This window comes from Dermacentor silvarum, chromosome 8 (genome assembly GCF_013339745.2).
Source record: "Dermacentor silvarum isolate Dsil-2018 chromosome 8, BIME_Dsil_1.4, whole genome shotgun sequence".
Classification (NCBI taxonomy): Eukaryota; Metazoa; Arthropoda; class Arachnida; order Ixodida; family Ixodidae; genus Dermacentor; species Dermacentor silvarum.
In genome coordinates, this window is record NC_051161.1 from 174,448,483 (window position 1) to 174,474,180 (window position 25,698).

At 50.2% G+C, this 25,698-nt stretch overlaps 2 protein-coding genes across 2 annotated transcripts in view; both read left to right on the forward strand.

Moving 5' to 3' along the window:
* Nucleotides 1-25,698, forward strand: part of LOC119461852 (formylglycine-generating enzyme-like) — a 148,700-nt gene that overhangs the window by 15,695 nt on the left and 107,307 nt on the right. The window contains exon 3 of the mRNA XM_037723221.2: nt 24,680-24,754. Coding sequence (XP_037579149.1) covers nt 24,680-24,754 — 75 coding nt within the window. The remainder of the gene's footprint in view (nt 1-24,679; nt 24,755-25,698) is intronic.
* On the forward strand, nt 23,159-24,663 carry LOC125947613 (copper-transporting ATPase 2-like). The gene has a single exon (XM_049672757.1). The coding sequence runs from the start codon at nt 23,504-23,506 to the stop codon at nt 24,455-24,457; it is 954 nt and encodes a 317-aa protein (XP_049528714.1). The 5' UTR covers nt 23,159-23,503; the 3' UTR covers nt 24,458-24,663.

Consider the following 25,698-nt stretch of genomic DNA (forward strand, 5'->3'; position numbering starts at 1 on the left):
CTCTGCGCTGCTGCCGCAGCGTGCAAGGTCAACATGCGACTAGAAAATAGAGGAAGCATAGAGGAGAAGGGTTCACTGCCATTTTATCCGCGTGGCTGAGACGTCGGCACTAGTGTGTGCTAGAATACGGTTGTCTAGAACACTCTAGTCGGTACGTACACGCTTGTTCCGGCGCGATGCAGAAACGGCGACCTTGCAATTTGAGAGAGGGTGAAATTTCCGCCGCGGGTTCTTTTTTTTTTTTACCCCGTTCCTTCGCGCGCGGCATTGAGGGGTCTCTCCTGAGCTTTTGCTCTACGGCGGTGTCCGAGCAATGCCGGTCGGAGGCGCCGCCGCGTGATTTGGCGCGCTGCTAAGAGCATTGTCGGTGCGCGGTATGTTCGAAATAAGCGTGTTCGAATTAACGAGATTCGACTGTAGCTAAATTAAAGAGTCTGAGGTAAACTCACTCAGGCACATGTACGTAAAAAGCATTTATTTCTTGAAGAAAAAGTCTCTAATGTCCTTCTATATCGGTAGACATAGCTCGCTGCGACTAGGTAAAATGGCGCAAACACAAAGAACGCGGCCGGAAGCACAGCAGCCACTCCGTCCGATGGGCGGCCGCCGAAAAGGAGGAAAAGTACAAAAGCGCCACCGCTTCAAACTCTTCGCGCCCAGTCGCGGAGTCCGCGCTGTCCGGCGCCGCGTCCGCGCCTCCGCACCAAAAGAGAACGGGAGAAAGCGCGTGACTGCGCGCTGTTCTCTTTCGCGGCCGTCGGTGGGGGCGGCGTTTATTCGTATCAACCGACGCAGGCCAGAAATCGATTCGTAACAACTGTTCTCTAGCACGTTGCAAAGTATTGGGGCTCGGCCGGTACCACAGAAAAATTCGTATCATCCGGAAATTCGTATTAGCCGTGATCGTATCATCGAGCTTTTACTGTATATGACAAAGTTGACGTCTGAATCGTTATTACCTTTCCAATTCCCGATGCGCACAATGGTCGCAGTTATAAAGCTAATTTGTGTTCTTCCTTCTTGACAGAGTTGAAACGTTGAAACTTATTCGGATGGGTCACGAGAAAATGCTTGTCTCTTTTACAGAATATAAACATACAATGTAAAACAGTACATGAGTTCACACAGTACTTCAATTCACAGAAAACTTCCAAGCACAAAAACAAACTTTTGTTTATTACACTTGAAGGGCCCCTAAACCAACCAGAGTTCGAAATTTGGTCATGGTGTTGCAGTTGTGCTCGAGTCCACAAAGAACACGTAGCCGCGAGAATTTTTCGAAATGGTGCCATAATAGCGGAGTTACACGCGTTTGATGATTGAAACACGGCCCTCTCTCGTTTCACTCTTTCCTTCATTACTCTCCTCGTTGGCTAGTCTCTCCTCCTCGTCGAGCGCTCCTCCAAATGTCACATGACATACGTAATCACCAACGCGCTTCTCAAACCACTCTCCATTCCGGTTAAGGCACGTCCAGGCTAGCGGCAAGTATACCGACAGCGAACCGGCCTCCAGTGCCGTAGAACGTCTGCCGTGCGAGAGGTGTCCATAGTATACGGCAGTTCGGCTGGCGCACCACTCGCTGCACGATTGACGGGCCAATCAACGACGCGCGAAGCTGCGCGTATCCGCCGCCGGCGACGAAAACATCGGCTGCAGCTTCTGTTCGAAACGAAATTATTTCTGCTAGATAAAGCGATGCATAAATTTACATTTTATGAAAAACAACATCCGCTGTCAATTGTTTAACATGAATGAGAGCTCTGATACTTGTCGAGCTCAGCTGCAGCGCACGGCTACCAACGGGAGACCAGCTCGGCTGTGCTCGCATTGCAGCGGACGGCGCTCCTAATATTGGCGTATCTTTCTTTGTGTACAATTATTGCGAAGAGCGACAAAAACGATAAGAAAATATTGTGGCTCGTGAGCGTCAGTAATTCATTCCGAAGTGCCGTCTGCTTTAGCTTTGAAGGGAACCAGAAAAGGCCTAGCGACGATATTGGTGCCGTCGAGCGATCAGCGGCGGTGAGGCTGCTGCACAAATGAGTCCCGTTCTCATCCTCTCTACGTACGGCAAGAAAATCTCGCCATTCGCGAGCAAAACCGCTGTCGAACGGTGGCTTGCAAATGGCAAACGGCGTGCCCCGAGTTACCGTGCCGGTAATGTGGACGGGCCTTAGCTGTGACTCAGCGCTTCTCAGCTACCTGCTGTTCCTTCTGTGCCGGCCCGTGCTCATGCGAAGCATGCCGCTATGGACCCTGTGTTTCGCGCACGTCTAGAAAGGCCAACACTGTCGCACTCTGTTCGCACAGCTAATCAGGCCGCTAAGCACGACTGTGTTGGAACGCGAGCGATTCGGCACTTGCATTGCAGGCTGTAATTACCGATTCGCAAGCGCGCACAGGCAAGCAACACAGCGAGAAAGAGCAGGGAGCGCACGTAGCTGCTAGCAGACTAACCATAAGCCGTAGGGTCTTGCTCGACCAATCAACATCATCGACCTGGTTGACATCAGCAGATGCACCCTGGTGACATCGTGATGTCCGCTGGGGATACCAGAAAGGCCAGGAGAGGAGGACGGCATTTTTTTTTTTTTTTTTGTGGCGCACCCGCGGTTGGGATGGTAATATCGATGAACGGTTAATCTATTAATCGACTAAAAGTATGCCATAAAACTATTAATCGTCATCGATGTCTAGCTTTAATTTAATTGGTTTAATCAATTAAACCACTTCGATTAATCATTTTCTAGACAGTGACTAAAGTGGCTTGAAAATTTTGAAATCGTACTATAGAATGCAGAGTACGAGCAACGACAGCGCGACTGCGAAGACCGAGAGCGACTGTCGACTGTTTTCCCGAGTCCTGCCGAGATTGCCAAGTGCTTCCCCGCTTTACGCAGATGTCACACAGGCTGCCTGGGGCTGAAGAGAGCCCGCCCCCACGGAGGAAGAAATTAACTATGGAAAGATCATTACGTGAGGCAGCACGTCTTGGCAAGCGAACTCACCGTCAAGCCATTTCCTTCTCTTTTTACCTCGCAGTATAGGGTCAAAACGTGACTCTGAGAGGCAACGTATTGGCCGATAATGTTTGGTTCGCAATAGTTTCAAATCAGTGCGCACCCGTTCAGCTGCTGCCTTGCACCCTGCAGCGAGGCAGCATTAAACCTACCGCGCGCTCTGATGTGGTGATCACGTGTTAGGCCGTTACTTCTTGATGTCAGTCGTGCTGCGATGCTCTCTCCTAATTTCTCCTACCCCATGCCCACTCTCCTCAGTGAGTTCATGTTTCAGTTTTATGGAATTTTTAGAAAGTGCCTGTGGCAGGTAGCTATTATTGATGAGGCGGACAGTAGTACGAGAAATCGAAACAGATGTTTAACTAATTAACAAAAAATTACAAATTAACCTCATAGTTAATTAATTTATGACACATATTGCAATTTACCAAGTTGCAGTCGGTGAACTTATTTACTTATTTATTTATTTATTTCATGTACTTTCCAAGTCCGGCGTTACAGAAAGGAGTGGAGTCAAAAACAAAAAATAAAGCAGGAAAAATACAAACCAAGAATATTAACAAAACACATTCGAACAGCGGTCTTGGAGTTGGTAGAGTCGGTGATGAGTGCGCGACTGATGCGGAAAGGCGATTCCAGTCCGTGCTTGTCCTAGGGATGAATGAGTCACTGTACCCGTTTGTGCGGAACAATGGCACCCTGACTTTGAGGCAGTGGTCAGTGCGGGATGAAATATAAGAGAGAGGGGCAAGAAGGGTTTCTTTTCAAAGGGGGTTCAAATGAAAAACTTTGTGAAAAAGGGAGAGACGGGAACATTTGCGGCATGACGAAAGATATGGTAAGTTAAGAGTTTGTTTCATTGATGAGATACTTGCATAGCGAGAATAATTAGATAAGACAAAGCGTGCACCACGGTTTTGAATACTTTCTAGAGTAACCAACTTTCTAGAGTAACCAACCATACGGTTAGCGTTATTAGCAACATAGTCAATATGCGAATGCTAAGAAAGCAGGAGGAGGAGTAGATTTTAATGAAAAGAAGGGAGGAGAGGTCGGCCTGGAGAGCGTGTCTCTAGCCTGCTACTCCTCACTGGGGTAAGGGGAAGTGGGAGATACAGGGAGGTGGCGGATGATTATGATATCGTACAATGAGCTACTATTTACACACGTCCAATACGCGGTTGTGCACTTTTCACACACTACACGCAGGAGTAGTGTTGTCCACACAAAACGTCATCGCACAAACACATTTCGCACACTGCACAGGTCCTAGAGATGACCGTCTAGGCCCGTCTCACACATAAAGTTCAAAAGTGATCTTATGGTGCGCTGGGTATGATCAATGCTTCTCCAAATGCCTAAAATCTTTGCTTCCGAAAAGGGGCGGGAGTCCAGTCAACACTATGCTTTAGTGTCCTTTGCTCGGCCGCATATTGAGAGCATGCGCTAAGTATGTGGTCTATTGTCTCGGGAGTGTGACAGACGCTGCAATCAGGGTCCCGTTCTCGTCCAATCTTGTAAAGGTATTTGCGAGTGTATGCCACACCAAGCCGTAATCGATGGATCAGTGTTTCCTGGCCTCTCCGCATCCGAAGTGGAAGTCGGAATCGCAAACCGGTGTCAAGTCTATGGAGGCGCTCTTGCCGATATTTGGGGCTGTCCCATTGTCGCGCCATAGACGTTTTGATGGAGTTGTTTAGCAAGGCGTTGATGTCATAATGGTAAAAGGGAAGTTTTATAATCTCCCCGTCAGTGTGCGCCATTTTTGCCTTCGCGTCAACCTGCTCATTTCCGACTATTCCACAGTGGCTGGGAATCCACTGCAGCGCAATGGTATGTCCGGATTGAGACGCCTCAGTAAGCAGAGCCATGATGTCCTAGATTAGAGGACTACAGTTAAACCTGCTTATAACGAACCTCCATTTAACGAATTCCTGGATATAACGAAGTTTTTCGATTTCCCGCCGTTACTCCATAGAAGCACATGTATTTGAGACCTCTACGTAACGAAGTGGCAGCGGGAGACCCCCTCGATATAACGAATTTTATCCTTCGACCACCTAGAGATTTCACCCCAAATTTTGTCATTTTTGCGCGAGCAGCAACCGGAAGCACCTTCTCCGCCGCGATGGAATGCGAAGCGAGCGCACGTGTGCGAGGTGGCCCTGCATCCCTCGACCCGGCGATCTTGCCGCCGCTGGCTTGACATTTCCCCCTCCCTTAATTCAAATCTGATCGACGATCCTGCCGCTTGCTGCAGCTGGCCTAGCCCGCCAAGCCGGCACTCTCTCCTTTTCCAGCTGATGTTCCCGACGCGCTGGTACACGCTGTGGCACATCAGACTCGATGAGCGCGGACACGCGCTGTCAAACGCTGGCGGCGTGTGGAAGCGCCGCTGGAGAAGCGAGCGAAGTGACCTTCGTGCTGTTGTCTATCGCTTCAACGCAAACTGAGCGCCGAGAACACACAGCACGCAGAAAGCTACGAGCAGCCGACGCACCTACACTGCTAGACTCTGCCCCAACGCAGATCGCTTTCAAGATACGGCCTGCGCGTCCGCGCGCCGCCCCGCTATCCCCCCCCCCCCCCCTCGCCGGTGCCTCGAGCGCAACGGAAGAAGGCGCGCTTCCTCCCTGCTTTTCTTGCGTGCGCGAGATTTAGACGCGGTCGTCCGGCTCCCCTCGCACGTTTTCACTCGCACATACAGCATACGGCGCGCGGCGACTGCGTTATCGCCCTTGGACTTTAGGGTACGGCCACGCTAGCGGGAAAAACACGCAGCAAAAACGCGCGTCAGAAACGCGCGGCAACGTGTCATGGCGGCAAAAGTGGCAGAAATCGGGGATCGGGGGTCTTGCGGCGTGCCGCGCGAAATGGGTTCGATTTCTGCGGCAAATGCCGCGTGCCGCGAGATGAAGAACCAATCAAGAGCGACGAGGGTGACGTCACGGAGCCATCACAACCGGAACGCCGCCGGTCCGCGCCGGGTTTTAAATCGACGATCGTCGTCTCTCGCATGAAACAACGAGCGCTTGCGGTGTTGCTCGCCCGTTCGGAGAGCGCGGGAAATCTTATCGCGCTGCCGCGCGGCAAGACGCGCGTGCCACGATGGTGGCCTCGCGGCAACTTGCCGCTCGCTGCATGACGCGTGCGTTTTTTGCCGCTAGCGTGGCCGTACCCTTATATACGGAAGATCTATGAGCCAAACCAATTTTAGGGCCACAACGCGTCATGGACACCATCTTTAGCAAATACGGATCTCAAGGGCCATACTTTTGCTGGCGGAAACCGAAAATACGTCGTAGTTGTCGCCCCGGCACTTTGGCAGCTAATGCCATCGTCAAGCCACCAAGCCAAGCGACATGTAAAGTCAAAATGGCCGCTCGGGCCGGCGCGGGGTGGCAGTTCGTAACGTATGATGCGGGAACGGTCCCACAGTTGCGACGCAACAGCGGCGTTACCAATGCATTGAGTTCTATGGGAGCTGTGCCGGGACCGGTCGAAAACGACCTAACAGCCGGGAAAACGCAGCCCCTGGGAACGTAACAGCGAGGTTCTACTGTAACACTATACGACGCTACGACGCCATCGTGACGCTCGCTCTTCGTTTCCGATGCCTCGCGCTTGTGCGAAACGACACGCGTCCACGCATCCGGTACCTGGTGTGACATTCCGAGGATGAGTGCTTCTACGAAAAAGGAAAACGGGTGCGCGTTACAATTGAGGGCGCATTAGAATCGAGTAAATACGGTAAACGTTTATTTTTCGAATTTTCGTGCCGAACCTGCATATAACGAAATCCTCTTTATAGTGAAGTTTTTCGGGAATTTGTCAATTTCGTTATATCTAGGTTTAACTGTATATGCGCTTCTGTGATTCGTATAATTACTTATGAGTTGCAGCACCAGTTTTGAGTTGCAGAACACTGTCCAGTTAGCGAGGTTTTGTTGCAGTATGCAGCGGACTGCTTCTCGAACGCCGGTCAACTCAGCTGCTGTAGACGATGTTTTGTGTCCTATCTTGAACCGCTGCGTAATCCCCATTGCAGGTACCGTGGAAGCTGCTGCGGAAGAGGTCTGTGTAAAAGAACCATCTGCAAAAACATGTTTGGTATGTCCGTACTTGTAAGCAATGTAGGATAACGCGAAATGTTTGAGACCCGCAAGCGGCATTTTCTACTTTTTCGTTATTCCGGGGATTGAGATTTTCACCCTCGGCTTTGCCATCGTCCAGAGCGGAGCTTCCGGTATGCCATGCGGTGCGAAGTCCAACAGCAGTAGATCCCGTTGCGACAAAATGGCTTCTGAGTAGGCGGCGTCAGGCCATATACTTGTGACATTTGTCAGTGGATGATTACTATGCCTAGTTAGTAGCCTTAAATGCACTCGCATTGGCTCATGTTGCAGATAAACTCGAGCTGGGCATGCGCGTGCCTCTGCAATAGTGCCCCATGTGGAAGTACATCGTGGTAATCCTAGGCAAATTCTTAGTGCGCGAGCTTGAGCTCCTTCAAGTGTGCGGACGGCAGATGAACTAATCCGAGAAAGTACAGGCGCGCTGTAGCGGAGGTATGCAACAAAAAGTGCCTGGTAGAGCTGCAGAAGAGATGATTGGGATGGCCCCCACGATTTTCCAAACATATTGTTACGGGGTGTGTAGAAGGCGTTTTTTTGCAGATAGCCGTAGGGCAAGTGGGTGCCGATACTCCACGTCATCCTTCTCTTCCTCGCTGCTCTCCTCATGTTGTTGCTGCTGATGCTGCCGCTCCACTACCTTTGACGCACTGTAACATGGCTCCTCTCGCAGACAAAGCCCTCCGGGCGAGTAGTCAGTGGGGCTTTCGTTGAATAAACGGCTTAAGGCGGGCTACATGCGTGATGTTGGTCCTGGATGACCGTCTCCCACTGGAAGTGAGGCGCACAATTCTATAATTCACCTCGCTGAGACGCTCAAGCACAATAAACGGTCCACCATAGTCAGCGAGCAGTTTTTGACATAGACCGCGTTTACGCACGGGAGTCCATAGCCACACTAGGTCACCCGGTTCGTAAGTGACTTGCCGATGTCGACTGTCGTATCGGGATTTGTACTGCTTTTGCGAAGCTAGAGTACGTAATCGAGCGATGCGCCGAGCCTCCTCTGCTCGGCAGAGAGTTTCCGCGATACAAGCGTTGTCGTGACTGCCAAAAGGGAAGATAGTGTCCAAAGTGTACCTCGGCGGACGAGCGTAAAGCAGGAAAAACGGACTGTATCCAGTGGTCTCATGTTGCGCGGTGTTGTATGCGTATATGACGAACGGCAATACTTCGTCCCAGTTCTTGTGGTCCGAGCTTACGTACATGGAAATCATGTTCACAAGTGTTCTGTTCGTGTGTTCTGTCAGCCCGTTAGTTTGCGGGTGATAAGGCGTTGAGTGTCGCAGGTTGGAGGCGCACAAACGTAGAAGTTCTTCAACAACATCAGCTGTGAACTGACGGCCACGGTCGCTAATGATCACTCGATGGGGACCATGCCGAAGTATAATGCAATGCAGCATAAACTGGGAAACCTCGCCTGCAGTTGCAGAGGGTAGTGCTGCCGTCTCGCAGAACCGAGTCAGGTAGTCGGCACATACTATGATCCAGCGGTTGCCTGTGGAAGAACGTGGGAACGGTCCTATGAGATCGATGCCTACTTGCTCAAAGGGGGAACTGGGTGGCACCACAGGCTGTAAGAAACTGGCTGGAGCTGCAGTACGTCTCTTGTGACTTTGACACTCGGCACAAGTGGCTACGTATGTCTCCGTGGTCTTGCGCATTTGAGGCCAGTAAAACCTTTCTTTGGCTCGATGGAGTGTCCGCGTGGAGCCTAAATGACCTGAAGTTGGATCATCGTGCACGACGCGCAAAACAGAAGAGCGGAGGGCTTCTGGCACCACCAGAAGAAACCGTGCACCTATCGCGGAAAAATTCTTCTTATACAACAGTCCATTCCGAACACAAAAACTACATGATGTCGACTCTTTCGCTGCACAGAAAAGTGGCTCTAAACTCGGGTCATCACGTTGCTCTCTTGCGAAGGTTGTGGCATCTGGGAAATCACGGTGTACGGATGCGATGAGGTGGTCGAAACTGTCGGCGTCGCATTCCGTTGTACTAAGAGGCATCCGGGAAAGGCAATCGGCATCAGCATGTCGTCGGCCGCTCTTGCAGGATACAGTGAAGCTGTACTCTTGCAGACGCAGGGCCCATCGTGCAAGGCGTCCAGATGGATCGCGAAGATTCACGAGCCAGCACAAAGAATGATGGTCTGTGACGATCGTAAAGTGACGCCCATACAGGTACGACCGAAATCGCTGCACCGCAAAAATGACAGCAAGACATTCCTGCTCAGTCACCGTGTAGTTACGCTCGGGTTTGCTTAATGACCGACTTGCGTAGGCGATGACGTGCTCTTTGTCATCCACGCGCTGAATCAGAACAGCACCAAGACCTACACCACTCGCATCTGTGTGGACTTCTGCTGGCGCGGAAGGATCGAAGTGTCGGAGGATCGGTCGCGACGTCAGCAGACACTTCAGCTGTCGAAAGGAAACAGAACAATCAGGCGTCCACTCGAAAGCGGCGTTCTTGTGCAGGAGGCTGGTCAAGGGATAAGCGACGTCAGCAAATCGAGGAATGAACCGCCGAAAATAGGAGCAGAGCCCTAAAAAGCTGCGAAGTTGTTTGACAGACTGAGGTGGTTCAAATGCTTCAACATCCTCTGTCTTCGCAGGGTCAGGCCTGACGCCATCTTTGTCCACAAGATGTCCCAACACCAAGGCTTGGCGCTCACCAAAATGACACTTTTTAGAGTTGAGCACAACACAAGCCTTCTGTATGCAGCTGAGTACAATACCAAGACGCGTGTTGTGCTCGTGAAATGTGCGTCCAAAAATAATAACATCGTCGAGGTAGCACATGCATATCTCCCACTTTAGACCTCGCAGAATAGTATCCATGAATCGTTCGAAGGTGGTAGGTGCGTTGCACAAGCCGAACGGCATGACATTGAATTCAAAAAGTCCATCGGGTGTTACGAACGCCGTTTTTTCCTTATCCTCGGTATGCATCGGGATTTGCCAGTAGCCGGATCTCAAGTCTACAGAAGAAAAGTAAGAAGCTGAATGAAGGCAGTCTAAGGCATCATCTATTCGCGGAAGTGGGTAGACATCTTTCTTGGTAACATTGTTTAGCCGCCGATAATCAACACAGAATCGCCAACTGCCATCTTTCTTTTTAACGAGGATGACAGGTGCAGCCCAGGGACTCGCGGACTCCTGAATTATCCCCCTGTGCAGTATTTCCTGAACTTGCTCGCCAATTATCTTGCGCTCAATCGGGGATACTCTGTACGGCTTCTGTCGTATAGGGTGCGCTGATCCGGTATTTATACGATGGCGTATTCGAGATGTCGGAATTTGGGACGTCGTGTCAGTCTGCGAAAAGTCAAACACTTGCGAGTGCTTGGATAGAACATCCAGTAACGTGTAGCGCTCACTCGTGCTGAGTGACTTGCTCACCTTCTGAAGTAGTTTCGAGTCCGATGGGCAGGGATGGAGGGACTCGTCTGCAGCTCCGAGTACAGCCAGTAACGCCGGTGTCTCTTCTTTGAAGAGAGTGAGCTTCATGCCTGAAGGGAGAAGTATGGGCTGGGCCGCATAGTTCATTGCCCATAATCCAGAGTGTCCTTCAACTACCGATACTAAACAATGCGGAACCAAAACGTTCTTCTTCACACAGGCCGAATGAAGCGGCTCCGTCGCGGCATCAAATGTGGTGGGGTTGGCACCAGAGCAAATGACCGGAACGCATACAGCGCATAGTGGGGGAATGACGATGTCCTCCGAAACACAAAAGGCACCTTCTTCACGTGGCGAGTTCTCCATGAGTCCTGTTATAACCTCGCGTTGTACCGAAAGCTCCCCACTTCGACAGTCAACGGTTGCACCACACTCCTGCAAGAAATCGATGCCTAAAACAACATCATGCGTGGATCGAAGAATAACGGCGAATTCAGTGGTAAATACTTTGCCACACAAACACACATCCGCAGTACAAACACCAATCGGGCACAACGTGTCACCACTAACACTACGAAACGTGGAAATATTGTTCCACGAAAACATCACTTTTTGTCCCAGTAGGGCTTTAAAATTTAAGCTCATCACGGAAATTGTTGCCCCAGTATCCACAAGAGCCATTGTAGGTATATCGTCAACAAGCACGTGAACTTTGTTTTTCAGCATGAAAACTGGCGTCGGTTGGCAGCGAACGGTATCCAGCGACCTCACCCCCATCGGCCGCACTGCCTAGTTTTCCGGTGGTGGGGATAGCCGGAGACGCCGCGGCGATGGAGACCGCCAAGTACGTGGAGCAGGCACTGGTGTTAAGCTGCGATCGGAGGCTGGTGACGGATTCCGGAAGCTACCTTGACGGATTCCACGATTGTTTGGCGGGCGTGGGGACCATGACGCGGAAAAGGGTAGATAATTTGACTGGTACGTCACTCGTGAAGGTTCTTCTCGGAAAGGTCGGCGGCAGTTGCAAAACCTGGCGATGTGGCCAGGGACCCCGCAACTATAGCACACACGAGGAGGCCGAAATTCACGGTGCTGCTCAAAGCCTTCATTTCCGCCACCGAGCATGGGTTATGATCGTCGTATTCTCTGTACCCTGAATAAGTGGTACGGTACCGCTGCGCCAGATAAGAAGTGCGGCGCTGCTGCTCGTTGTTGAAGCGTGGCCGGTTGGTGGGTGCAGATGGAAGCACAGCTCTATAGTCGTCCACGTTCGCCGCATTAATAGAGGGTTGCCACGACGTAGCTGGTAGTCCGGGCTCGTTGCCTCGTGAGTCACCGCTACCATAACGGCCGATTTCGTGGCACCGGAGGAGCTCTTCCCGAACTATCTGTCGTATTGTAGACGACAGATTGATGGTGTGCTCGCGTCAACGCAGGCCAATGTCAGCACATTAGCCAAACGGCCAAATTTCGGTGCCACGCGACGCATCTTCAGAGCTCCAAACGTGCGACAATGTTGGATGACGTCGGCCACAGATGTCAGGTTTTCTTTAGCAATCAAGAACTGATATACATCTTCAGCTATGCCCTTGAGAAGATGACCCACCTTATCTTCATCAGACATGCTTGAATCCACGAGTCTACATAGCTTGAGGACCTCTTCTATGTACATAGTACATGTCTCGCCAGAGAGTTGGGCCCTTTGGGACAGAGTCTGTTCAGCTCGCTTCTTTCTCGCTGCGGAGTCCCCAAAGCACTTTTTTAGTTCTTGGACAAATGTATCCCAGGTCGTAAGCGTGTTCTCGTGGTTGTCGTACCACATGAGAGCAGTGTTCGTGAGCGAGAACACAACATTTGACAGCTGAGAGGCGGAGTCCCAGCCGTTATGTTTGCTCACCCGTCGGTACTGCTTCAACCACTCGTCCACATCCTCACTGCCAGTCCCGGCAAAGCTGGGTGGCTCCTTGTACAGTTGCGAAGCGCCCGTCGGTCTCGGAGCTTCAGTTTCTCGGGACATGCCTGCTGTTGAGGATGGTGGAAGTCCCGCCAGTCGACGGCTGCGACGAGGTTCAGGGGGTAGTGATTCCGTTGTTGGATGCTTAGATACCCCGAACCTTCCACCACTCTGTTACGGGGTGTGTAGAAGGCGTTTTTTTGCAGATAGCCGTAGGGCAAGTGGGTGCCGATACTCCACGTCGTCCTTCTCTTCCTCGCTGCTCTCCTCATGTTGTTGCTGCTGATGCTGCCGCTCCACTACCTTTGACGCACTGTAACAATATGTCGAATGATTTGTGCAAAGCTGTCCAGCTTTTTTCTCAATGCAGAGATGTGCTTCGACCAAGACAAGTCATGGTCAATGGTGACTCCGAGAAACTTGTGGTGGGTGGGTTACCGAAGGTATAATCTTGCCATCAATCATGATGGCGTAGCAGGCCATTGACTTCCGCATAAATGCCATGGCTACACTCTTTGTCAGTGAGAGCTGAAGCCCACGACTATTTCGGTATTGCAACGTTATTGACACTGTACGCTGTAGCTTCGTTCGTACTTGTAAGCACGCGCGTTAAGCTCGTGGTCCATATACCCAGCTAGCACAAAAGCGATAGAAAACTGCTTCCATACCGATTCGCCAAGACTAAATGAACGTCTGAAAGATGCACTAAAAAATCCGTGCAGTCCGTTTAGAAGGTGATAAACGGTCGTATATCGTTGCTAATGTCCGGCGGATATGACTATTGCAAGAAGTTCTAGAATCCTGCTTAAAGTAGTTTCGAAAAATCCCGTCTTAAAATGGGATTTTGTAAGACCATTAGAAGCATTTAAAAAATACAGATTGAATCCTGCTACAATCGGGATTTTGACATCCGTTTTCTTTCACCCTCCTCTCTAGCGCCCCCTCGTCTCCCTTTCCTTCCCTCTCCCCATGCCCCTGCGGCGTTTCGCCGGCCGGCAGCATGCAGGTGTGTGCTTGAGCAATACACGAAACACATACAGCAGTAACATTTTTTTTATTGCAAAAAGTAAACACGACTGGACGAGTAACGTCCATTACAGGTATCAACCTTGATAAACCTGGTTTCGAACAGGCTGCTGGGCTGTAGCTCCTTAATTCAGCAGGTCTTCTTACTGCAAAAACATTAGGCACGTGGAAAACGTATGTTAATTGAAGTACACTTTTCTTAGTGAACGTATAGTTTTTCAATGCATTGTCAATAAGCACTGCATTATATCTTGGCAATGGGCAGCACTACAATATATTGGTCCAAGCACACAGTTTTCGAGCATTCCACCTTTATTAACATGGTTCTAACATTAACCGATCACAAGTGAAATTCTCTTCTGTTGCCTTGGAGACATACTTTACATCTAACTGAAGGTGTTGCATGTACAATCGCCAACCAGTGTAAGCGTCGGCTATTTTGCTAGCTTTCAGGAGGCTGTTGTCTTGACTAGTTGGCGACTGGTAGATGACAGCAGCCTCCTAAACATATGCGAAGTAGGTGCCAATTAGAATTCAAAGAAAGGAATAGATAATGCATTTCTGATAATGTTGTACGAGAAAAGAGGTAAGTGCGACTCTGCAAAGGCACAGCTTCAGTGTGACAGCATTGTTACACCACCCCAATTTTATTTGCCACAGATCACATAGCCAATTCAGAAATGGCGCAGGCTTGAGCATATACCTAAACACCAGCCTATCCAACACATCGCATACTTCAGATTGAGCAAATATATTGCTATTCCTTAAAAAATAAAAGACAGCAGACGAGTGCAACCTTGAATAACTGCGACCATTTGCAGCACGGCTGCTTCAAGCATATACAGTAAGAACCTCAGTTGCTTCTATTTAAACCATTAAAATGTTGCACGCCTATGACTTGCCTGTTTGAAACCCTCCACACAATAACATTGCCAAGCACTTGTAAAGAATTTTTTTTACAAGAACAGTGAGTCATCCACACACAAGGTGGGAACATAAGCCGTAATTTTCCACCCAGTTTCACTAACTTTGAACTTGGTGACATTTATAGTTACGCAAGCCAATAGGTTAAAGGTTAAGCTCGTGCAGTTTATAAATCAATTATGCTCAAGAGTGCTTGCATATGCAATTTATTGCCTACACCGAAATGAGCCCACACACTAAAACCCACACATGGCGCGCGGCGACGATTTCATCGCCGTTGCACTTTATACGGAATATCACGGCGACGGCGGAAAAAATCCACTTGGAGTGTCCATATAATTGCAATAAAAGAACAAGAACCGCGGCGGAAATTTCTCTCTCTCAAATGGCAAGGTCGCCGTTACGTCGTCGCGCCGTAACACGCGTGTACGAGTCGATGTCTCAACGCTGCGGCTGCGACGCAGATGGAAGCAACAACGGAGGCCCAGTCTGGCCAACGAAACTGCTCACAACCGGCCAACGCTCGCTTCAACGGCAGGAAAAGAAAGGGGGAGGGCTAAGCTGGCGCCGGGCCGGCGGCGGGCGCGCACGGAGACAGTCGAAGGTGGGGGAGCTACGAGGGAGCTACGAGTCACCGAAGCAACGGGGTCACCACTGCTGAAGCCAAATCCGCTTCCCTGACGCCCTCCTCCCTCACCTTCAACGTGTCCGCGCGCGCCCGGCGCCGCCGTGCTGGCGCCGCCCGCTCCCTACAGCATCGTTTTCTGCCGTTATCGCGAAGTGAGCGGTGGTCATCGTGGGCAGTATCGTGGCCCCTGCTCGCCATCTGCTTGCGCGCCGTGATATATAACGACTCCGTTCGTACGTCGTGCTGTGGTGCACGAATACTTCAGAAATAAGTCCTTCCTTTAATTCGAACAAACTTTCAGGCTCCTTCGAGTTCGAATTATCGAGATACGACTGTATATGTGTCACGCTGAAAATTTAATTCGTACTACTTTAATATGAAATAACAGTTACCTGGGTTCTTGGAGTTCAGGAGTTTCGTGGTGGCCCTTTGGGCGGCGGCGTTTTCGTCTGCCCCTTTCGGCACCTGTAGAGGGTACATGATCGGTGTCTTCACCCTCACGCGCCTTCTCTCTTGCACGTAGGTATGTCCCTGCATAGTAACTTACAAAAAAACTCTATTAATAAACTCGGAGTATCTATGTTTATAATGTAACAGCAGTGCCTATTACAACTGTATATTGGAATTTTTCTTTTTTTAACAGAATTGTGTTACTGCACAGACTTGCAAAAAAAAAAGAAAACGCCAGTGCGACCTCAAAATTTATTTGCTGCATGACTAAAGCCAAAAAATGCTAGGTATCCTAAGAAAAGATGCGGTAAATAGCTGCACTGTCGGATTATGTTACAAAAAACAAGGCAACAGTGCACTACATACAGGGTGTTTCATTTAACTTTAGCCAAACGTTAAAAATATGCAAGTGCCACGTACCAGGACAGAAAACCAAGGTAATGTTGGAGATACTCAAGATTATTTTTTGCATTCCGCCTAGTTAGATAATTAGTTTTAATTAATTGATCAACTTCTCAATTACTATAGTTAGATGAAAAGTGTCAATGAGAAGATTGTAAAGCAACATGAGAAACTCCCGATACCGCTTTCTGTTTCTCAATATGAGCTACATAAATGTTTTTCCAAGTGTGAAAGATGCCTGCCAATACACGCAAACTGTCTCGAGCGACCAGTCGTTCGGCAGTTTTGCGTGTATTCGCGGGCATCTTTCATGCTCGGAAAAGCACACGAGTGATCTCGCTCAAGAGCGTTGACGGAAGAATGCTGAGGCTACGCGAAGATCGTAGCACGTCTCATCATTCCGCCCCAAACGGGAATGTCATCGTCATCCTAACGATCACCGGTCAACGAAACGTCACAGAGGTAATTTGAGACAGCTTTGGCAAACCTGAATACGCACACAATAAAAGAAACGTACGCAGACGTAAACATGCCTCTTAAACAATATTAGAGATTCCAGTTAAAATCAAGGCACTTTCATTGCAAAACTTCATTACCGCCTAAAACTTCCACCTAAAACTCCCGCCTGAAAACCGTAAATAATTAAACACGACAGGTGTCAAAGTGGCAGTGACTACTTACGTGAGCAAAGAAGATGTGGAAGGCAGTCTGGCGCTCCGCATTTCATGAACGAATACGCATCAGGAACTTAACGGCTGGTCCTGACAAAAATAACGGTGAATGTAACGGCGGGTTCAAAAGTTACGCAATCTGGAGGGAAGCTGCGCGGAGAGCGCAGTCCGCTCAGCTGCTCAGACTGCGTCGGCGCAAGCCATGACATAGCGATGACGCCGATGAGCCGTCGCGCCACTCCTCGCTTTGTCAGGTAGCCGCTATGATACGTCGCGGCGCTGCATCCTCTTGCGACACACGCTGCTGCAATGCAGAAAAATACTCAGTGTGGCTTCGTACTCGGTACCTGAAGCACAGAAATGCTAGCTAATTTAACTAAGAAAATACAAAATGCGGCTGCTACCATAATGCTAGCACCACCTTATAAAGATAATTTGAAATAACAAAAGTCGAACTTTTTAATGCCTCGTTCTTGGCACTTTGCGGTAGGTAGGTAGGTTCCTAACTCGCTTTAATAATACAAAAATGTGATGTGTAACCTATAATGGAATCTAACCTCTGCCGTGGGGCACAGCAGCCGGTTCGTGGCAGCGGATAGACGTCCTTGCGGGTTATCTTGTTGAGGTGTCGGTAGTCCACACAGAACCGTACGGAACCGTCCTTCGCAACAAGAACGATCGGAGACGCCCAGGGACTGTTTGATGGTCGAATAACATCCCGTCGAAACATGTCGTCGACTTGCTCGTTAATTACACGACGCTCTGCAGGAGTTACGCGATATGGACGTTGCCACAGTGGCAGTTGGGAGCCAGTGTCGATGCCATGCGCAACAGTGGACGTGCGGCCCAGGGAAGTCTGCGCGACATTGAAAGATGGACGAAATTCTTCCAACAGGCACAGAAGCTGTGAACGCTGGACCGGTGTAAGGTTTTCATCGATGGAGGAGCCAAATACATCTTCGGGCGACGAATCAGACTTCGAAACAGCACTGAGCGTACAGGAGCTGGGCCAGTGCGTGTCATCGGGTGCGTCCACAACTTTTGCGTCTTCGAGGGGTTCCACTCTGCCGAGACATTCCCCTCGCAACAATGTGACAGTATATGGGGAGGGACTGCTAACAAAAATAGCACTGTCACCGTGAGTGATTTGCACTGTGGCAAAGGGGACCAGCAATCCTTTCTTAGTGCGAACGCGGTCAGATGGCGAAAGAAGTGCAATGGTGTCGCAGAAACCGTCGCAGTACACTGACACAGCCGCTGACGCGTTCGGAGGCACTTGGGTATCGTCTGTGATGAGTATCTTGTTCGAAAGCGATGGTCTGTCTGCCGGCGTCATCTCTGAGAACAGCGAGAGTTCTATTTCGGCGGGTGTGCAATGAATGACAGCGTTGTGGCGAGAGAGAAAATCTCATCCCAGGATGATGTCGTGCGAGCATACAGGAATAATGACGAATTCGACGGCATACATGGCGTCCAGAATGACAACTCGAGCTGTGCATACTGCTGTTGGGTGAATACTTTGGGCGCTAGCCGTACGAAGGGATAGCCCCGAAAGTTGCGTCGTCACTTTTCGTAGGAAACGGCTAAGTTTGGTGTCCATAACGGATACGGCGGCTCCAGTGTCTGTAAGGGCAGATGCGCGAACACCGTCTACAAACACGTTTATTATGTTCGATGGTCTCTTCTGAGGGCTTTCACCGTTCGATAGTGTCGCAGCCCTTGCCTCGTGGACTGCGACGACTAGTTTTCCCGATCTCGTGCGACCTGACGTGGCCGCATTGGCGACAATGAGCGACGTCGTGGAGACGGTGAACGGCGGGTAGATGGAGCTGGGCGGAACGCCGGTGACACAGGCGGCGGTGGTTCCTAATTAGAGCGGCTGGACTGGCTCATGACGGGTGATGTGACTCGAGGCGGCTGCACGCGATTGCAAAAACGTGCAATGTGGCCGGCGTAACCGCACGCAAAGCATATGGGACGGTTGTCGGAAGTGCGCCAACAGTTTGCTGGAGAGGGTCCCACCCATGGCTCAGGACGCGGTGGACGTAGCGGCTGCTGATATGGCTGCATGGTGGGCTGCAGACGGAGCCTAGTGACATCGGCGTACGTAGGCGGCACAACCGCTTCGAACGACGGAGGTCCAGCGACAGCTTCGGCGTAACTAAACGGGGCAGCCGCAGAGATTGCTTGGGCCGGTCTAGCGACAACTTGAGCGTAGCTAAGTGGCACCGGTGCTGGAGGACGCTGGTGATATTCGGGCATTACTTCGGTGATTTCCTGTTCAATCACTCGGCGGAGGGGAGGCGGAAGTGTGGTTGATGGCTGTTCCACATGCTGCGGGTGAGCAAAGGGTAGCAGAGAGAGCTGGCGTGCAACTTCTTTGCGCACAAATGTCTTCATTTCGGCCAGCAAGGTGGTGTGGTCGGAAACGGTTGACAAGCCAGCGAGATCTGCGTCCCGTGCTGGCGACCGACGGGTCAACGATCGCTGCCGGCGTAGCTCCTCATAACTCTGGCACAGCGTTATTAGATCTGCCACCGTGCGAGGATTTTTGGTGAGGAGCATGGTGAAGGCGTCGTCGTCGATGCCTTTTGATCTTATCCAACTCGGACATGGTCGCGTTGGTTTTCTTGCACAAGTCCAGAATGGTCCTCTATGTAACTGGTGAAAGATTCCCCGGCCTGCTGAGCTCGTTCGTGCAAACGCTGTTCTGCTTGTAGCTTACGAACAGTAGGGCGGCCAAACACGTCGATAATGGCAGTCTTGAAAGCGGACCAGGTCGGGAAATCGGATTCGTGGTTGTTGTACCACAGACTTGCTACTCCCGCCAGATAAAAGACCAAGTTGCTCAATTTTCCTACCTCGTCCCATTTGTTGGGTAGGCTAACGTGCTCGTAGATAGTGAGCCAGTCCTCCACGTCGGTGTCATCCGCGCCAGTGAAGATAGGTGGGTCGCGTTGACAAGGGACACCGGCACATGCGGGTGGTGCGGGAGAAGGCGTTTGCTGGGAGGCGTCTTGCGGCATGGCAGATGGTAGTGCACGGGATCGAAGCTCCAGGGGCATCAAAGGGGCTTCGGAGCGGTTTTGAGGGGACAGCCCCTCCACCAATTTATAAAGATGTTTATTGGACGGCACTTGAAGCAGCACAAGGGCGTCTGTCCAAAAAGCGCAGCACAGACTCTCATCACGAGCGGCGCTCGAGAGCCGAAGGAAATGACCCACTAGAAGGTACTGGAGAAGGAGACCCACATCAAGGCGCTGGAGCAGACGAGTTCCAACGCTTCACTACAAACGTATTATGTACTGATCGTCAAGGTACTGCTCGACTCCAGGCTTCGTTGCATTCTGAATCTTTTGGCACTGCGAACAAGGACACACGCCGACCATGCTTCCTCAACGACACATATCCAGACATGCAGTCAGGTGTGAAGCAGTGAGTTTGTGCCGCCGCCTTCACTTTCACACCAAATGTCCATTTGTGAAGCAAAAAACTATGAACACGAGATAATCAGAAAAGTATCCGCTCTTACATACAGTGTAGACCGCTTATAACGTAAGTCGCCGGAGTCGCGAATATCCGCACTATAAGCAGTACCGCACTATAACCAAAGCAACAATTTTCAAGGCCCGAACATATGCAAAACATGTGCACCGAGCCGCCACGCGTATGCGACAGTCGAGGAATGCGGCTAGAACGTTTGCATTCAATTTACAGTCGAATCTCGTTAATTCAAACCAAATCACGCGGCGGCGCCTCCGACCGGCATTGCTCCGGCACTGCCATAGAGTAAAAGCTTAGGAGAGACCCCTCAATGTCGCGCGCGAACAAAACAAAAAAAAAGAGAGAGAAAGAGAAACACGGCGGAAATTTCACCCTCTCTCAAATGGCAAGGTTGCCGATTCTGCGTTACGCCGGAACATCCGTTTACGTGCCGACATCTCAGCCACGCTACCGTAGCCACGCATAGAAAATGGCAGTGAACCCTTCTTTCTCCTTTATGCTTCCGCTACTTTCTAGTCACGTGTTGACCTTGCACGCTGCGGCTACGGCTCAGAGGGAAGCAGCGGCGCTGTCACAGGCCGGCCAACGAAACTGCCCACGCTGGCAAACGCTCCCGATAACGGCAGAAAACGAAACTTCGGGGAGCTGGCGCCGGGCTGGCTGGAGCGGCGGCGCCTGCACGGCGGCGGGCACGCACGGTGACAGTCGAAAGTGAGGGAGCTACGAGGGAGGGCGAGGGGAGCCACCGAAGCGGCGGAGTTGCCGCGAAATCCGCTTCCCTGCCGCACTCCTCCCTCACATTCCACGGTCTCCGCGTGCGCCCTCCGCCGTGCCGTGCCGGCGCTGCCCGCTCCCTGAAGTTTCGTTTACTGCCGTTATCGTGAAGCGAGCCTTGGCCGGCGTTGGCAGTTTCGTGGCCCTCGCTCTCTATGCGCGCCGCAATATTTCACGACTCGCACTCAAGATTCTGGTTTCAGCCTCACTGGCTGTTCGTTCGCACCACGTGCCCTTCTCCTCCACTTCATCCCTCTTTCTTCCTCGAGCACTCCTTGGAGCACCCGTTTGAGGGGAGCGTTCGCCGTCTCCGCTTACTTCTGTACTCCTAGGCAGCCGCACTGTAACCGGTATTTCGTTTCCCGCAACTGCACTATAAGCGATACGTGTATACATGGAGTGCTATGGGAAAATTAACGGGAGTCTGAAAAGACCGCACTATATCCGATTCTGCACTATAAGCGGTTACGTTATAAGTAGTCTATTCTGTACACTATCCCGATAACGGCAGTAAACGAAACTTCAGGGAGCGGGCGGCGCCGGGACGGCACGGCGAAGGGCGCACGCGGAGACCGTGGAATGTGAGGGAGGAGGGCGGCAGGGACGCGGATTTCGCCTCGGCAACTCCGCCGCTTCAGTGGCTCCCCTCGCGTTCCATCATAGCTCCCTCACTTTCGACTGTCACCGTGTGCACCCGCCCATAGGCAGTTCTTTCTGCCTTTCCCTGACCAGTAATGTGTTGGCAACAATAAAATTAATGATTAATTGACTGATCATGCAAGTGCTAGGACCATTCAAGGTCTCTAAGGAGTTCATACTGTCAGGTAGGAACCCACTGCAGGAATGGCTGCTGTGACATCTGAGGAGGAAAATTGAAATAGTATCGAGCATGGCGACCTTTTGCAGCTTCAGGCCCCAGGCGGCGTTGTGGACTCTGCCCATTCCACATCTGTCTTCCAAGCAGAGAATGAAATACCATGCGGCATCTTCAAAAAACTGTTCGAGACAAAACTCTGCCATCACGTTGCCAGTGCCGTTGCAATCTTTGTAGTTCCTGGTGCCCCCTTTGGGTATTGTCAGCTTTGATTCCAGGAATATCTCTATGGAAATCATTGATAAAGAGGTTTGGGTGATGCGACTGAGGCTCTCAATGGCTCTCCAGAGTCATGAGCCACAAAAGGAAGAAAGAAAGAAGAAGAAAAAGCAGAAGATAAGAAGAGAACAAGAAGACACGAGGAGTTGGTGGCTGAAATTAAGAAAAAATAAGTTAGAAAATAAGAGCGGCTGAATAAAAGGAATGCAATATGCAAGCAGAAGAAGAAGCGCAAAAGTGCACGCGCAGCTATGTGGCCAATGGGAGAAGAGACACGTAGCCGAAGAGAGCAGCCCAGCTGCGCTCTGGGACGACGAGGGGCAGAAGGAGCCAGAGGCCGAACAGGACGGGTGAATCGTGGAGACAGCGGCAACCCAATGGAAGCTGTGCCTCAGCTGCCGCTGCCACGACCCGCGAGCTGAGTGGACGTTCTACCGGAAGCCGCAGCTACAGGCTGACGGAGCCGCTTCCCGGATTCCCTGCGGCTACGTTCCGCAGGCTTGCGGAGTTGACCGAGCGATCCAGGCGCCTCGGTCACCCCACCGTCCTGACCCCCGAACCAGGCCAACCGTGGACCGAACGTCGGACACAGCGACGTCGAGTTTACGACGCATCGGCGGGCCCAACGACGTGTCATCGAAAGCCGCGACGACGAGGTGACGTGGCCACGTCGAGGGACTTCATGTAAATATTTTGGACTCATCAAATCAAGATAGCTCAGGACTTTGGGGAACTTCTAGACTTAACTCGTGCTGTGAATTGTTTGTTTCGTGTTGTTTTCTTTGTCGTTAGATTTTTCAATTATAAATGTTTGTTTTAAACGAGCGACTTGTCCCTGTCTATCTTTAGTCCACCGAAATCCGTGACAGCTTTGATTCCAGGAATATCTCAATGGAAATCATTGATAAAGAGGTTTGGGTGATGCGACTGAGGCTCTCAATGGCTCTCCAGAGTGTGAAGGGCATGACTTGCCAGTCATGTGTTCGTAACGTCAAGTCTCACGTGGGGCAGGAGCCTGGTGTGAAAGGTGTAAAGGTTTCACTCGAGGAGTAAAACGCGAGGTTTGTTTATGACGGTGGACTGCTGACTGCAGAGGCATTTGCTGAGAAGATAGAAGACATGGGTTTTGTGGCTCTCGATGCTGGCGGCCCAGAGGGGACTATCAGGGAGGCAACACGGCGCAAAACAGCTCCTGTTTCTGAACAGCCAGTGACGTCTGTTAAGGTATCTGGGAATAACAGAGGAGACCACAGCAGTTTCAAAGATGCTTCCTAAGAGGGACCGGCATGACCTGTTCATCTTGTGTTGCTGCCATAGAGAAGAAGCTGTTCGAAGCGAAAGGAGTAAAATTTGCTCCGGCTGCCCTGTTGGCTCAGAAAGCAGAAATCAGGTTTGACCCAACGCTAGTCCAACCTAACCAACTGGCTGAGCTAATTAATGACTTGTGATTTGAAGCATCTGTCCTTAAGGAATTGCACACTCTGCATGGGGAAGCTGAATTTGTGATAGGTGGCATGACCTGTGCCTCATGTGTTCATGCCATTGAGACCAACATCTGCAAGCTTACCGGTGTCACAAGTGCGTCAGTCAGTCTGGCGACGCAGAAGGGAAGGTTCTTTTTTTCGACTCAGAGCCGACAGAGCCTCGCCAAATCTTGGAATGACTCAAAGATTCGGATTTCAATGCGTATCCATTTACTGACCGCGAGCTACCCGAGTCAAAAGGAAGAAGTTAAAAAGTCAAGAAATTCGTTACTGCTCTCTCTGATGTTTGGTTTGCTGTCCATCCTGCTCATGATGTACTACGTGATCCAGCACATGGTTTACAAGCATGACAACGACTGCTGCATACTTCCAGGGCTTTCAGACGAGAACTTCATTCTTTTTCTATTAGCTACCACAGTCCAGTTTGTTGGCAGCTGCTACTTCTACATACAGGCTCGGAAGGCTCTGTTCCACAGGGTTGTCAACATGGAAGTGCTCATGATGCTGGCAACAAGCATCTCTTATTTCTGCAGTGTCATGATTGTTGTGTACTTTATGATTAATGGTGCGGACCACAGCCCAAACACCTTCTTTGAGACACCACCCATGCTGCTCATGTTCATATCACTCGGACGGTGGCTTGAGCACATTACCAAGGGAAAGACATCGGCAGCATTTGCCAAGCTGATTCCACTGCAAGCCACGGAGGCAGTTCTAGGGGATGTGGATGCCCAGGTGAACGTTACTGCTGAGCGAAACGTCAGCGTAGAATTAGTCCAAAGAGGAGACGTGTTAATGGTTGTGCCTGGAGCAATGGAGGGGAGGGTGTGCATGGGTCACTCTGTTGTTGATGAGGCACTCATCAAAGGCGAATCCATGCCTGTGCACAAGAAAGTTGGTGACCAGGTCATTGGCGGTTTCATTAACAGCATTGCCACCCATGTTGGCAAGGACCCAGCACTCGCAGATTGTGTGGCTTGTTGAGGCCCAAAAGGGAAGAGAATTAGTGTAATCTTTCCTTTTACTTTTGTTTCCTTCTCTCAATGTTTTTTTTCACATACTTATTCTGTGTGTGAATAAAATTTAGTTCCAGTTGGCACTCGTGTCTCCTTCTTCGTTGTGTGTGTGTGCGCTTCCAATTCACCATGAATGTATCTTTATGTTGTTTGCTGGCATCTTATTTGAGGAAACATTTTTTTTTTTCAGGCAGAAACCTTTGGAGACTCTTTCGTGCTTGACAGTGCCATCAGTGAGGAAACCAAGAAAGGAATCACTCAGGCAGTAAGCATCCTTTTTGAACAGTTACATGCACTGTTAACAGTTATTTATTTTGACAAAGTTTAGTGATACATGCCCATTGCAGTGGTTGCACCTTAAATGTTGCTTATGCATACAGGTGTGATCTTTCAAGTATGCCGATAGGTTGCTCTTACTGCGTCAAATATGGGATTGTTGCACCGGCGTCAAGTGCATATCTCTTTCAGGCACTTTGTGTGGAACTGTGTACACCAAGATAATGCTTATAATTGGAACTATAATCAAAATATTGATGTCTAAAATGTTCTCCTTACATAGTTAGAAACTTAAGATTAGACAGACTATAAAGCTGATTAGTATATGAGCAAAGTGTCTTAGAGAAAAGACTTGAAAGAAGGACGTCTGGCCATAGATGCGGCCAATATGTGTCCACATAGAGGACTCTTGTTCTGCTTTACAGTGGTGATATATAGGGCGGAAACTTGGAGGTTAACAAATGAACTTGAGGAGAAGCTAAGGACCATATACCATAGCAAGGCACTATTGCTAAAAGCGGCCCCTTGGTGGAAAAATTCACCTGAGCGGTTGCAGCAGCACTTTTTCAGTGTTTTTTTTACGTGTTCTCACTCTCATTGCTTGTCCCGCTTGCACTTTATTTTGAGTGGAGGCATGTGAATTGGTTCAGAAGTGGCAGTGTGTAGACAGACGCCAGTGCCGTTTTGCGAAAATTTTCCGACACAAATGCTTTTTTTTGTGGTGAGAACATCAAGAATAGTGCTGTGCCTCGCATTTACATCATTGAACAAAATGTGGACATAAGACACAATTAGAAACCCCAAGTGTGTTTCACTCATCAGCAACACGATTTTCTGCAACATCGAGTTGCGGTATATACCCATTCAATGCAACAGAAGCTGCCATCCTTAAATATGTGTGAAGCAAGAACAAGTGCTGTTTGTTTCATTTTG

What these genes read in the sequence shown, in the direction of transcription:
- LOC125947613 (XM_049672757.1), top strand. Translation starts at nt 23,504, where the DNA reads ATGACCTGTGCCTCATGTGTTCATGCCATTGAGACCAACATCTGCAAG.